This window comes from Paralichthys olivaceus, chromosome 4 (assembly GCF_024713975.1).
Source record: "Paralichthys olivaceus isolate ysfri-2021 chromosome 4, ASM2471397v2, whole genome shotgun sequence".
NCBI lineage: Eukaryota > Metazoa > Chordata > Actinopteri > Pleuronectiformes > Paralichthyidae > Paralichthys > Paralichthys olivaceus.
Window position 1 is genome coordinate 27,345,203 of NC_091096.1, and position 15,423 is coordinate 27,360,625.

The following is a 15,423-nucleotide window of genomic DNA, read 5'->3' on the forward strand; positions in this document are numbered from 1 at the left end:
ATGGATGGACGTGCTGATGTATTGCGGTGAGCGTATAGCGTATTGTGTCACTTCCGGTGTTAGCTGCTGTGTGTTGTACTGATCTTTTCTCCTCTTCGTCTCTCCCTTTTCCCTTTCACATCTGAATCATTGAAGCTAATTTGAAGTTACTTTCATAGTTGTGCTGTCTTGACTTGTCGCTTATGCACCTCCTTGTCTCAGCGACTTGTTCGTAAAATCACTGTGAGCTACACACTACCCGTGTTAGCTAAAGCAATTTAGCATCAGCATTAGCAGCTAACGATGGCTTCTCCCTCTCACTCCCCTGCTCAGTGTGCTTGATGTACAGTTACTCCCCTGCCTCCTTTAGCGATAACGATACATGTGTTAAATGTAGCTTATTTGCCAGGATGGAGGCAAGGATGAACCTTTTAGAGTCGCGGCTCTGCACCAGAGATCGTAGATCGTGTAGCGATGTAGTGAGCCAGTCCCCAGTAGCCGGTGCGAGCCACATAGCTGTAGCTTCTCCAGCCCCCCCAGCAGTTCCCAAGCAGCCGGGAAGACAGGTCGTCTGGGTGACTGTGCGAAACAAGAAGCGTAGCCCTAAACCGAAGCCCCAGGTTCACCACCAACCCGTTCACGTTTCTAATAAATTTTCCCCACTTAGCGACACACCCGCTGAGTAGCAAACTCTGGTAATCGGCGACTCTATTTTAAGGAACGTGAAATTAGCGACGCCAGCGACCATGGTTAAATGTATTCCCGGGGCCAGAGCGGGCGACGTAGAATCCTATTTAAAACTGCTGGCTAAGGGTAAGCGTAAATACAGTAAGATTATTATTCACGTCGGCAGTAATGACCTGCGACTACGTCAGTCGGAGGTCACAAAAATCAATATTGATTCGGTGTGTACATATGCAAAGTCTATGTCGGACTCCGTAATTTTCTCTGGACCCCTGCCTAATGTTACCAGTGATGACACGTTTAGCCGCACGTCATCCTTTCACCGCTGGCTGTCGAGGTGGTGTCCAAATAACAACGTGGGCTTCGTTAACAATTGGAGAACTTTTGGGGGGAAACCTGGTCTGATTAGGAGAGACTGTATTCATCCCACTTGGGATGGAGCAGCTCTCATATCTAGAAACATGACAACGTTTGTTAGAAAGTCCACACCCTGACAATCCAGAGTTGAGACCAGGAGGCAGAGTCGCAGTCGTACACGCTTCTCTGCGCTTCTATTCAAACAGTCACCCTCACAACATCCCATAGAAACTGTGTCTGCCACCCGACCACCTAATTTCTTTAAATCAAAAGTACACAGGAGAGGGGTGATACATTCAAACCTAGTCAAAATTAACACAGCCAAAACATCAGCTAAAAACATAACTATAAAATGCGCTTTATTAAATATCAGGTCACTAAATTCAAAATCTTTACTTATAAATGATCTCATTACTGATCATCAAATAGATTTATTATGCTTAACCGAAACTTGGCTACAAGATGGAGAATATGTAGGTTTAAATGAAGCCACGCCCCCAACCCACTCTAATACTCACACTCCTCGGAACACAGGCAGACGTGAAGGGAATGCACCAATCTGTAAATCTGATCTATCTATCAACCCCCGACCAAAAGAAAGTTATAACTCTTTCGAAAATCTTAGAATCAGCCTCATCCACTCAAGCCTGACGTCACATAAACCAATTAAAATAGTCATCATATATCGTCCACCCGCCCTTACTCTGAATTCCTATCTGAATTCTCTGAATTTTTATCAGAACTAGTTCTTAAAACAGATCAGATCATTATAGCAGGTGATTTCAATATTCATGTAGATGTTGCCAATGACAACCTTTGTTCAGCATTTAAATCAATAATAGACTTGATTGGTTTCACTCAACATGTGAATCAACCGACCCACTGCCCAAATCACACTGTTGATCTTGTCCTGACATATGGCATTGACATAGAAAATATAACAATATTCCAACAGAACCCTCTTCTTTCTGACCATTTTTTACTTACATTTGAATTCAGAATTATTAATTACGTCAATTCTGGACAAAAATTCTATTATAGTCGATGTTTATCTGACAAAACTGTTCACAAATTTAAAGAACTGCTCCCCTCTTCACTTCCCTCTCAGCCATGTGTCAATACAATACAAGAAGATTATCAAAACCTTACTCCCACACTAGTTGATAACTTTGTAAATAGTACTGTAGCCTCACTAAAAACAGCACTTGAAGCTGTCGCACCATTAAAAAAGAACAAAGTAAGTCAGAGGAGATAAGCTCCATGGTATAATTCCCAAACGCGAATTTCCTCTTTGCTAGACTTTTTAAAGAAGTCCTCCCCCTAATTGACAGTTCCATTTTAGATCAGATTAATATGTCTTTGCTAACCGGCTACGTACTACAGGCTTTTAAGGTAGTCGTTATTAAACCTCTGCTTAAAAAGCCTACGCTTGATCCAGAGGTTTTAGCTAACTATAGACCCATATCCAACTTGCCCTTCATTTCCAAAATCCTAGAAAAAGCCGTTGCTAACCAGCTGTGTGGTTACTTAGATAGTAAAGGTTTATTGGAAAAATTTCAGTCAGGATTTAGAACCCATCACAGCACAGAAACAGCACTATTGAAAGTCACTTGGATGTCACCTTGGATGGAGTCAGTCTGGCTTCCAGCTCCACTGTGAGGAACCTTGGAGTGTTGTTTGACCAAGACATGTCATTTGACCCCCATATTAAACTAGTGTCTAGGACGGCTTTCTTCCATCTGCGCAATATTAACAAAATTAGAAACATCCTGTCTAAACAGGATGCTGAAAAACTAGTCCACGCGTTTGTAACCTCAAGATTAGATTACTGTAACTCCCTATTAGCAGGATGCTCCATGAAGACTGTTAAAAGTCTCCAGTTGGTCCAAAATGCTGCAGCACGAGTGCTGACAGGAACTAGAAGGAGAGATCATATCACTCCTGTCTTAGCTTCTTTACATTGGCTCCCTGTAAAATTTAGAATAGAATTCAAGATCCTGCTCCTCACATTTAAAGCCCTCAACGATCACGCCCTGTCATATATCAAAGAGCTGATAACACCTTATTATCCAAGTAGATCACTTCGTTCCCAAAACACAGGCTCTCTAGTGGTTCCAAGAGTCTGTAAGAGTAGAGCAGGAGGTAGAACATTTAACTATCAGGCTCCTCTCCTATGGAACCAGCTCCCACTCTGGGTTCGGGAGGCAGACACTGTCCCAGCATTTAAAGTAAAACTAAAAACCTTCCTCTTTGACAAAGCCTATAGTTAGGGCTGGATCAGGTGAGTCCTGAACCATCCCTTAGTTGTGCTGCTATAGGTTTAGACTGCTGGGGGAACTCCCATCATGCACTGAGCACTTCATCACTTCCCTCTGTCTCTCTGTCCCTCTGCCCCCCCACACCTGTTTATTTATTTATTTATTTTGTATGTCATCATGTCAAAGTGTCACTTTGTCCTCCCATAGTTCCACTGGCTCTTCTCTCTCTCTCGTTTCAGATAACTCTGGCACCGGGACTGCAGGACAACAACGACTACCATCACCATTGTTATCATTAATTACAATAATTCAGTAATTCATTAATATATATAATCCTGTTGTAGATCACTACATTGCTATTGTTATAGTCAGCCCTGATACTGATGGTGCCCACTTGTTCCCTGTCTCTCTCTCCACCTCATCTCACTCTTTTCTCCCTCGCTTTCCACCCATCTCTCCTTTCCTCGCCCCTACCTTTTCTTTCCTCACCCCAACTGGTCGAGGCAGATGACCGCCCACATTGAGCCTGGTTCTGCCAGAGGTTTCTCCCTGTTAACGAGGGAGTTTTTCCTCTCCTCAGTCGCCTGTGCTTGCTCATTGTGGGAACTGTTGGGTTTCTCTAAGTTAATATTGTTTTAAGGTCTTGACCTTTAAATGTAAAGTGCCTTGAGATAATGTAAATTATGAATTGGCGCTATATAAATAAAATTATATTGAATTGAAATATGCTAAAAAAGAGCCAGAACATCAGTCGGAATGCTCTGATGGGAAAATTTGGTATCTCCCACACTATGGAGTACAGTATCCACAAAAAAGAAGCTTCCATGTTGTGTTTGACTGTGGAGGTTCAGTCAGGAACCCATGGCAATCATAGCTGATGTGCAGTCAATGTTCTTTCAAGTAAAAGTTGCAAAAGAACATTTTAACTTTTGAGGTTTTTGGGGTGGCCAGAAGGGACACTGGAGCAAGAACTTGTACAGCACGGTATGACTGTTCATTTGGAGCCGTGTCTTCTCATAGTTGTGCATGTTATGCTATAAGAAAAATTGCAGATAATAATCAAAACATGTGGCTGCATGCATCAATTTTCATTTTATCACATCATCACGAAGATGTCTCAGAAAGTATTGTACAGTATTTTTAAACTACAAAATACAAAACACTGAAGTATTTTGATACAAAATATGAATACATTTTCATCAAACATATCAAATACAAATTACAAAATGCTATTTTGTATTTCAATATATATGTAACATAAATACCGCCCATCCACATGGTGTAAATTTCCAGTTGATCAAAAAATCGACTGATGTAATGGGAATTTTTACATTTGTGAATGTTTAATTGCATTAGCAGACATGTATGTGGAGGACTTACCAAATGGTTCATCAAAATTGTTTATCTGAAAGTGCAACCGTAAGGTTTACGATGGTGGCTTAAGAGACTTGAGTTTTATGGCCTCGAGAAACCATTTCTTTATGGCTTCTCATGGTATCTCTGATTGGGATAAAATAACTGGGGTCTCACAGGGGGGTCATCCACAGAACATGTAAACAAATGGACAGGATGTCTCCTCCACTGAGTGAAACTACAGGAGGGTAATAAATACCTTTTCATGCTTAGTGGGAGGGGGCTGAGAGTTATAAGAACACAGATTCTCCTATGTTCTTTGCTCATTTGTGTATGTCATTCAGGTGATGTGTACTGATGAGTCCATCTGCAGATGCTGAATTAAACTTTCAGAAGGAAGTGTTTGACTTTGTGCTTGTTTCACAGAAATTGCCACCACAATTTTGGCGTTGTCGGCAGGATCACTCGTGTGAGAGGACACTCTGGATCTCAGGCCTGAAAGGTAAAACTGCGCAGGGAGTCTGGGACTCTGACCTCAACCTCCCTGACAAAAGAAGGTAGAGACGTGAGGGCCTGATGCCTGAGAACCAAAGAGTGCTCTCACTGCTGTGATCCAGTGGACCAAGTAGCACAAAGACACTGTCTATCTGGGAAGACAAATTCAGAAGGGAAACGATTCTCTCACAGGGTTAGTGACAGACGTGTCTGCATGGCAAGGTTTGGAACCGATGTAGAATCAAGGAAGCTTCGGGTGATCTTGGAGATCACGAGTGGTCTTGGAGACCACAGAGTTAATATAGAATAAGCCTGTTGGTGATCTTGGAGATCACATAGTTATTAGAATAAACAGGTTGGTGATCTGAGAGGAGGTCACAAAGTTAAGGAGTATTGATATATAATAGAAATATACAGAGTGTTTGTTGATTTTAATACACTTGTTATATTGGGTTCTGTCGTCGAGCTCATGAATTAACAAACTATTATATAATATAGTATTAGAATTTTGCACAGGAGTTGTGGCTGGGAAGGAACGACAGAGACTCGAGCTAGGATCATCTCAGCGCTGCAATCAATCTGGTAAGAATATCTTGCAATATCTGCATACATAGTACTAAGGAGAAGTGTGTCTAGAGGTGTTGGATACGTGGAAGATTTCTCTAATGCATTATGATTTTTGTGGATATTTTAAAAAGCGTAAAGACGAGTTAATATTAAAGTAAACAAAAAAAAAAGAGTGAGAGGAGTTTTTTAACCTCCTCTAACAAAAAAGTTAAGTACATTTAAGTACTTTAGGGGTGTAATTGGCTTTTTGAGTTTATTAAGAAAGAATTAAATCTTAAAATAAATAAAACAATTTTTTAAAGAAATATAGATTTAAAAGAAAGAGAACGGATTAAAATAAATTAGGAAATTTCTAATGTCTTTTCCCATATTAGCGTAACTTTGGTTCCTAGAAATTTTGTATTCTGTTTAGACAGATTCAAAAATACAAATACAAATAAAAATAAGAATTGTTTTAAAGCTGCTGGGACAACCAATTAAAGAAAATGGGTTTAAACCTTAGTAAGGAAGATAAGGATACTGCTAATCCACCTCAGTTTTCTTCTCCCAATATTCAGTATATGTTAACGAATTATGGTAAACGTAGTACTTATCAGTTCAGGGTGTGGGTGAAAGATTGTGGGTTCCCGAGCACGGGAAGTTTAAGTTTAAACCAGTTGCAGCAACTAAAAATTAAATTGCTAGTTAAGGAAGAACGAAGCAAAGAGGAAAAGATGAAGGGGAAAAGAAAAGTAGAGATATTTGTGCCAGATTGGGGAGCGTATGAATGTTGGTTAGCTGAAGCAAATATCAGGGATAGAAAACAGAAGGCAGGGACAGAACTAATGTCCAAGTCTCAGTGTGTCCGACTAGATCCTGATCTGGACTCAGCTCCACCGAGAGGACAACTACAGCCAGCAGCGGTACAGCGTGATGACCATCCGGATATTCAGCTGATACCGGTGCAGAGGGCGCAGGCGGCAGCTCCAGCAACAACATCTATCGACCTCACCGCACCGGACAGGGTAGACAGGCTTCCAGCATACACCACTCCATATGTGGCAGCCCATACTCCGCCGCACCGGAAGGGGACAATTTATGGTTTAAATGCAACCCCGCAAGCACCGATGGTGGAAGTGGCAGCAGGAGATGGGAACACTCAGCTGATTTACAGACCATGGAAGTTCTGCGATATGAAGGAGTCGAGCACTTAATTTCTCCCACAAGTGTTAAGTGGGGGAGAGCGATATGCAGTGCAACTGGATGTTTTTTGCCAGCAGTTTAAACCTACCAGCACTGAATTGCAGAGACTGCTGATTACTCAGATGGGTTCTCAGTACTCGAAGGTGACAAGAATTTTCCCTGCACAGGAGCGGAGAATGGTCAATCCAGCATGGGGCCATGCCGATAATGTGGAGTATAGGCAATTCATAACTGAACTGTGCAATGAGATAAGAGCAAGAATGGATATGGGGAAAATATCTGCATGTAAACAAGGTGAAGATGAGACTATGACTGAATATTTTCACAGACTCTCAGAGGTCCACACTGCAAATAGTGGACTCGAGAAACCAAGTGCTATGGGGGGACAGAATCCTATCACCCCATGGGAAGCTCATTTGAGAGATCGCTTCATCCATGGCATGAGGCCAGAGATCAGTGAGATGGTGCAAGCAAGCTGCATTGCTTGGGAGTCTGCAAATCTTGGGACAGTTGAAGTGTATGCTATTCATGCAGAAAAACTTTCAAACAACAAGAAGAAGAGAAATACGATGCAGTTTACAGAGAAACTGCAAATGGCCCAGCTGGCGGCATATCAAAGCCAAACCCGCGGGCAGGGGAGAGGTCGTGGACGGAGAGGAAGGGGACTTGGAGGAACTGACGCCTGTTTTAGATTTGGCAAATTTGGACATTGGATCAGGGATTGCCCTGAAAACCTATAAACAGTGCGATTGACTAGATGTGGAGCTGGGTATAGTGAAGGATTCATCTGGTGTGGACGCGGAGACGGAGAGAAAGTGTCAACCTACTCACCAAATTCGTAAGAACACGGACACATACACATGTGAAAGAATGTTAGAAACAGAGCAGATGATAAAGAATGCTATTAATCACTGTGAGCTTAGTCAAGGGATCTGTAAAAGGAGGCTCACTGGGCTTTATGCTAAATATTCACATGATGCATATAAACAAATGCCAAAACACACAATTACAGTAAATGGTAAAGACATCACATTTTTGGTAGATTCATGGGCCACAGAATCAGTCATTAAATGTGAAGAGTTTGAAATTACTCCTAAAATGAGTGCTAGATATCTCAAAACGATTGGAGCAACAGGTACAACAGTGATAGAGAGATACACTGTACCATTGTTTTGTCAAGATGAGGTTGAAGGGAATTTTAAACATTCATTTTTGTTGTCACCACGCTGCCCAATAAATCTTATGGGCAGAGACTTGATGTGTTCAATGGGTATTATGCTAATTTCAACATCACAAAGTGTTGAAGTAACTAGAGTCCCAAGAACATTAGCATTTGTTAAGTATGCTAAGGAGGATTTGGTATATGCATATCAATGGAGAATTCCAGACTCTGCCCTTACGTCTGTAAACAGCATCCTCCTGCGGGAGGCAGAATCCCTCACTACAGATGTGTTCACTGATGTTATGACAACACAGAACTTACATTGCATGGCACACATTTCAGTGGGGGTAGATAAATTGTTTGAAAAAGAATGGTATAGAGAAGGCCAGGGTAAAGATAAACTTAGGTTAGAGTGGTTGTATTGGAATAGAAATCAATGTGTTGTGACAGTAGCTCTAACTGACTCACTGGACCAAGATTTGTTCAGAGTATTAAATTCGGATCCCCATGTTCCACTAATTAAACCCAAACAAAAGGGGTGGAAAGTTTTGGAATACTGGACCAAAAGGTATAATGCGGCTACAGGATGGGAAAAGACATCAGATCCCAATATTGATTTTCACAGAGGTTTAAAGGTGAATCGCAAAAGATTTTCTGCAGTGGTAAATGCAGTTAGGAGTGTTGAACTCATTCCTGATTTAGATTTTATCAATGTCAGTGATACACCCGAAATAGGGGTATCTTGTGAAACAATTGATGAAGGATTCAGTTTGGTTGTAAACATCAGTAGCATTCCTGAACTGAAACAAGTACCATCATGTTTGTGGGGTGAGCATAAGTATGACGTGGGTCTGATCAGAGGAACAGACCCAGTAGTAATAATACCCAGATCTTCTCATAGACCATGTCAGAATCAATACCCATTGAAAAAGGAAGCAGTGGAAGGCATTAAACCAGTTTTTGAATCTCTTTTAAAATCTGGAGTAATAGTTCCATGTGAAAAATCTCCTGTTCGTACACCAATTTTTTTTCCTGTGAGAAAAATGAAAGAAGCAGGACAGCCATAGGAATGGAGATTTGTTCAGGACTTACAAGCAGTAAATGCTGCAGTCCAGGCTCGTGCACCAAATGTTCCTCATACTATTCTTTCACACGTTCCATCTGGGAGTAAGTGGTTTTCTGTGGTCGACTTGTCGAATGCTTTCTTCAGTATTCCTGTTCACCCCGACAGTCAGTACTGGTTTGAATTTTCTTTCGAGGGGAAAATGTACACATTTACACGCCTCTGTCAGGGGTATTGTGAGTCACCTACAATTTTTAATTCAGTATTAAGGGACAATCTTGAATCACTGGAACTACCAGCAGGCAGTGCTCTTTTGCAGTATGTGGATGATTTAATGATTTGTTCCCCTGAAAGGGAAGTGTGTATTCAGGACACAGTTGCTTTGCTTAAACATTTAGCGGCAAACGGTCACATGGCTAGTTTGACTAAACTACAGTTTGTTTCTGAAAAAGTTACTTTTCTGTGTCATATAATCACTGCAGAGGGAAAAACCCTCTCACCTAAGCGAATAGAAGCCATTGTATTCCAAAGCCGCAAAATAAGAAGCAGGTAATGAGCTTTTTGGGAATGACTTCATACTGTCGGCAGTGGATTCCACATTATGCTGAAATTGAGGCACCATTAGCAGCAATTGTTTATGGAAAAGTCCTCACTGCAAATGACAGGGTCACGTGGACAACTGAAGCTGAAAAAGCTTTTGTTGACTTGAAATTGGCTATGCAATCTCCCCCGACATTAGGTTTACCTGACTGTACCAGGCCTTTCACACAGACAGTGTAGAAAGGAGGGGATACATGACATCAGTGCTGACTCAGGACCATGGGGGACGACAGAGACCAGTTGCCTATTTTTCCTCGCGACTTGATTCAGTGGCAGCAGGACTTCCGACCTGTCTCAGAGCTGTGGCAGCTGCTGAGAAGGCTGTGATTGCATCACATGATGTTGTGGGTTATGCTGACTTGACTTTACTGGTGCCACATGCGGTTTCAATGATTTTGCTTGAACAAAGGACCTCTCACCTTTCTACAGCTAGGTGGCTGAGATACAATACAGTGTTACTTGAAATGCCGAATATCACTGTTAAAAGATGCACTGTTCTTAGCCCTGCTACTCTCCTCCCTATACCAGGGGATGGGGAGCCACATGATTGTGTTGCAGTGATAACTGAAGTTTGTTCTCCCAGACCAGATTTACAGGATATACCACTGATGAATGCAGATATGGAGCTGTTTGTGGATGGCTCAGCATCAAGAGATCCAGCAACTGGTAGATATCAAGTGGGTTTTGTATTTACAACCTTATATGATACTATTATAGCTGAACCACTCCCACCACATTATTCTGCACAGACGGCCCGTCTACTCGCTGCTTTACGGTAAGCGTAGTCTGCCACTTCCAGTTGTGGATGCCACTGCCACGGTGCTCTCTGCTGCTCAACTAAACAGATTTTCGTATATTTCTCACATCAGCGATTATCTGCATATTTTTAGACTATCCTTAGACTTGTTCTGTTTGCGCACTAACAGGTCTCTTAACTTTAGCAACACTTTAAATCTGATAGTTTTACTAGTGAGTTAGTTACACTAGCTAGCCTAGCTATAGCAATGGCTTCTCTCTACTCTCCTGCTCTCTCCTGCCCACTGTGCCACATGTTTAGCTACTCCTCGTCCTCCTTTAGCGATAATGGTACATGTAATAAATGTAGTATATTTGTGGCCTTGGAGGCGAGGCTCAGTGATTTAGAGGCACAGTACCGCACCACCGAACAGTCAGTAGCTGCTATAGTTAGCAAGTCACCTGTAGCCGGTGCGGTACCACCGAAGGTAGCTTCAGCTAGCTGTCCCCCGGCAACCCCCGAGCAGCCGGGAGGCTGGGTGACTGCTCGAAAGAGGCATAGCCCCAAACTGAAGCCCACGGTACACCACCAACCACACCACGTTTCTAACAGATTTTCCCCGCTCAGCGACACACCCGCTGAGAGGCCAACTCTGGTAATAGGCAGCTCCATTTTATTAAAACGTGAAGTTAGCGACACCGGGGGGCCATAGTTAAAAGCATCCCGGGGGCCAGAGCGGGCGACATCGAGTCTAATTTGAAACTGCTGGCTAAAGATACACCCGGTTACGGTCGGAGGTCATTAAAATTAATGTTTCATCGGTGTGTGCATATGCAAAAACGACGTCGGACTCTGTAGTTTTCTCTGGACCCCTGCCCAATGTGACCACTGATGACATGTATGTCGTCATTTCACCGCTGGCTGTCGAGGTGGTGTCCAGCAAACGACGTGGGCTTCATAGATAACTGGACACCTTTCTGGGGAAAACCTGGTCTGATTACGAGAGACGGCATCCATCCCACTTTGGATGGAGCAGCTCTCATATCTAGAAATATGGCCAAGTTTATTAGTCGACCAAAACCGTGACAACCCAGAGTTGAGACCAGGAAGCAGAGCTGCAGTCTTACACGCTCCTCTGAGCCTCCATTAGAGCAGCTGCCCACCCAATCCTTTATTATAGAGACGGTGTCTGTCCCCCGTCCACCTACATTATTTAATGATAAAATAAACAGAAGAGGAGTTCATCATAACTTAATAAAAATTAAATCAACATCTCCAGCAGTCCAAAATAAGATAATTAAATGTGGACTCTTGAATATCAGATCCTTGTCCTCCAAAGCTGTTTTAGTCAATTAATTAATATCTGATAATGATATTGATTTATTTTGTCTTAATGAAACCTGGCTGCAGGAGGATGACTATGTTAGCTTAAATGAATCCACTACTCCCAGTCACTGTAATACTCATATTCCTCGAAGCACTGGTCGAGGTGGTGGAGTTGGAGCCATATTTGACTCAAGTCTATTAATAAATCCTAAGCCTAAACTAAATTATAATTCATTTGAAAGTCTTGTTCTTAGCCTTACTCATCCAACCTGGAAAACATTACAGTCAATTCTACAGTATATCGAGCTCCCGGTCCTTACTCACAATTTTTAACTGAATTTGCAGAGTGTGCATCAGGCTTGATCCTTAAGACAGATTGATCATTATTGTGGGTGATTTTAATATTCATGTGGACAACCACAATGATACGATGATGCGTTTATCTCTCTATTAGATTCAATTGGCTTCTGTCAGAGTGTCAATGAACCGACTCATTGTCTGAACCACACTCTTGATCTTGTTATCTCATATGGCATTGAAATCGATCACCTAACAGTCTTTCCACAGAATCCTCTTCTGTCTGACCATTTTTTTAATAACCTTTGAGTTCATATTACTGGACTATAAGCCTTTTGGCAGAAACTCCTATAGCAGATATTTATCTGATAGTGCTGTAGCCAAATTTAAGGAAGTGATTCCTTCAGTATTGAATTCAATACCATGTCTCAATGTAGCAGAGGAATTGTCTGCTTCCTTTAGCCCCTCACAAATAGATCATTGTTGATAGTACTATAGGCTCTTTACAAACAACTCTTGACTCTATTGCACCTCTGAAAAAGAAGATAATTAAACAAAGGAGGTTAGCACCATGGTATAGCCAGCAGACTCGCAGCTTAAAGCAAGAGGCACGTAAATCCGAACGTAATTGGCGTGCCACTAAACTGGAAGAATCTCGTTTAGTCTGGCTAGACAATCTTAAAACATACAGGAAGGCTCTCCGTAATGCCAGAGCAGCCTATTACACATCATTAATAGAGGAAAATAAGAACAACCCCAGGTTTCTCTTCAGCACGGCAGCCAGGCTAAAAGAGAGCCTCAGCTCTATTGAGCCATCTATTCCGTTAGGTCTAAGTAGTAATGACTTCATGAGCTTCTTTATGATAAAATTATATTTATTCGAGACAAAATTCATCACCTTCTGCCCTCAACAGGCACTGATCTGCACTCGTACACAGCAAGCTGTAAAACCAAATTTATTTTTAGACTGTTTTTCCCCCATCGACCTTCATCAAAAGACTTCATTAATTTCTTCATCAAAGTCGTCCACCTGTCTCTTAGACCCCATCCCAACCAGGCTGCCCAAGGATGTTCTACCTTTAGTTAGCCCTAATTTTTTGACTATTATTAATCTGTCTTTATTATCAGGATTTGTACCACAGTCCTTTAAAGTAGCTGTAATCCAACCTCTACTTAAAAAGCCCACTCTAGATCCAGAGGGGGATTTGATTTACTAGACAGTGTTTTACAGTTAACGATTACTTTCTGGGAACATCATTATGCAAGCAGACAGTTACAGCTACCTGTGGGATGGTATGGGATAAAGGGGCAACAGTCACATGCTAATATAATACACCATACATAGCACCATTAAATTTAACCGACACTATTAGTTTACATCGCCCAGGTGCTGACAACCCAGTTCTTAAGATGCCATCTAGTGATGGGTATGGGTCCCTGAGGGAACATGTGTGGGTGTGTGGGCCATATGTACACCAGTCACTCCGACCAGGATGGTGTGGAACTTGTTATCTTGCTAAACTACTGCCCTCTGTCATCCTGTTATCTAACCTTACTTATTTTCACACAGATTACACTCACTATTATGTACCATCAAGATGCAAGCGTTCCACAGTGAGAGTGTCTCCACAGGAAAAAGGATTTGGAGGACTCTTCCCATGGTGGGGAACTGTGAACAACGCCCACAGAATAGATGAGATTGCTCTGGAACTGGAAAATTTAACAGCTTTAGTGGGGGCTGGGTTTACATCTCTTTCTCTCGTCACAGTCCTTTGAAATAGCTGGCATGCAATGTATGAAAAAATAACAACAGTTCTTCATTTATAAACCAAATGTGAACGGTCATTAAGAAAATTATCTTTTATTTTATGAAAAACATTGGCTTTAAAAATCTTCTTTAGATGATAAACACAATGTTTTGTAACTTAACTCTGCACCATGAACTTTATATAAAAAGCTCTTCATACAACATCCTGTTTGAAGAGGCCTCACTAATGACAAGGAATAATTTTGAAGTAAGCTCTGGAGCAGGGGTCACCAACATGGTGCCCCTGCACCAGGTAGCCCCCAAGGACCACATCAGTCGCCCGCAGGCCTGTTCTAAAAATAACACCAGTGAGCTGCGTCTAAAATTTGATATGCGTTTCTAACAAAATGTAATTATTTACTTTTTATACTGTCAAATTTTTATCCTCATATTGAAGTTGACTATTGACTATGATTTGTTAAAAGGGTTTGTCATTGGCTAGTGTAATGTTTTGTTGTGAAATGTTTTAGAAGTGATCATCTGAAAATTTAAACAATTGCTGAGATTAATAGAAATAAAGTGTTGAATATTGATATTATCTGTTATCCACATTGTTAAGTCTTGATAATTATTGTGAGAAATCATTAACGTGATCAGTGTCTTCATATAGATGAGTATCATTTATCATTAATAATGATATATAACTAAAGGCAAACTGAGCAAATTTGTTATTTCAGAAGAGTGTATTAAACTGGTTGCCCTTCGTATGACTCAGTACCCATGAAGAAGCTCTCAGTTTCAAAAAGGTTGGTGACCCCTGCTCTAGAGCATTACCACGGCCCAGGCAAACAGCCCAAACTGCACTAGTATTGTTAATATTAATATTAATGTACATAAAGTCCTACTACAAAAGCAATTTACTTTCAAACAAAGTATATGTATTTCTTGCAAAGTATATGTATTTTGCTCTTTTTATGTAAAATGAAAACATTCAAAATTATTCCGTTTAAAACTCCTTCAAAACAAGAAATTCTGATGCGTAGACAGCCCCCACCTTGTATTTCTTCATGTGCCTGGCCTCCTCAGCTGTCTTTTTTTGTTTGTTTAGATTCTGCGTTATTGTGTAGTTTAATGTAGCTAAGTGTAAGTTATCATATAGATAAGGCAGAAAAGTGGTAGAAGTATCACAGAACGGTGATAAAAGTTATGGAAAAAACGTAGGGGGAAGACGCTCCCGTCCCCAGGACAGCCCACAGCCTCTGTGTTGTGGTGTGATTACATCTCCTCACTCTCGCCATGCCCCAAGGCTGTCGTCGTCAAGGAAACGGGGCGTGGATAAAGCGCATACTAAGCAGGTAACCAACGCGATTGGCTGAAGTGTCGCATGATGTTGTTACATGCAATCGCTCCACTTTGAGCTGCGTTGGTACGATCCGACTTTCATGTGCTCATCGCACCACCTCAGGCTCAGCTTAATCTTTCGCCTGCTCACGGTAAGTTGCTCTTCTCTCATCCGTTAAACGTTACTTTGTACAGGCTACGATAACTGCGCCCACCAGTTTGCTAAACAAAAGGTAACCGGAGCGGGGACACTGGACGCACCAAAGGCACTGCGGT

At 41.6% G+C, this 15,423-nt stretch overlaps 1 protein-coding gene and 2 pseudogenes across 4 annotated transcripts in view; all 3 read left to right on the forward strand.

The window, feature by feature from the left end:
* On the forward strand, positions 1–6,886 carry LOC138407394 (uncharacterized; annotated as a pseudogene).
* Positions 6,887–7,719: 833 nt separating this feature from the next.
* LOC138407367 (uncharacterized) lies at positions 7,720–14,411 on the forward strand (annotated as a pseudogene).
* Positions 14,412–15,143: 732 nt separating this feature from the next.
* LOC109640161 (3-hydroxy-3-methylglutaryl-coenzyme A reductase) overlaps positions 15,144–15,423 on the forward strand; it is a 46,080-nt gene continuing 45,800 nt past the window's right edge. For 2 of the 4 annotated variants that reach the window (XM_020104011.2, XM_020104012.2), the window contains exon 1: positions 15,144–15,299. In XM_020104011.2, the coding sequence (XP_019959570.1) occupies positions 15,204–15,299 (96 nt within the window). In that variant the 5' untranslated portion in view covers positions 15,144–15,203. Of the gene's footprint in view, positions 15,422–15,423 lie in introns of all 4 variants that reach the window. The other 2 variants (XM_069522865.1, XM_069522866.1) reach the window with 2 other exon arrangements.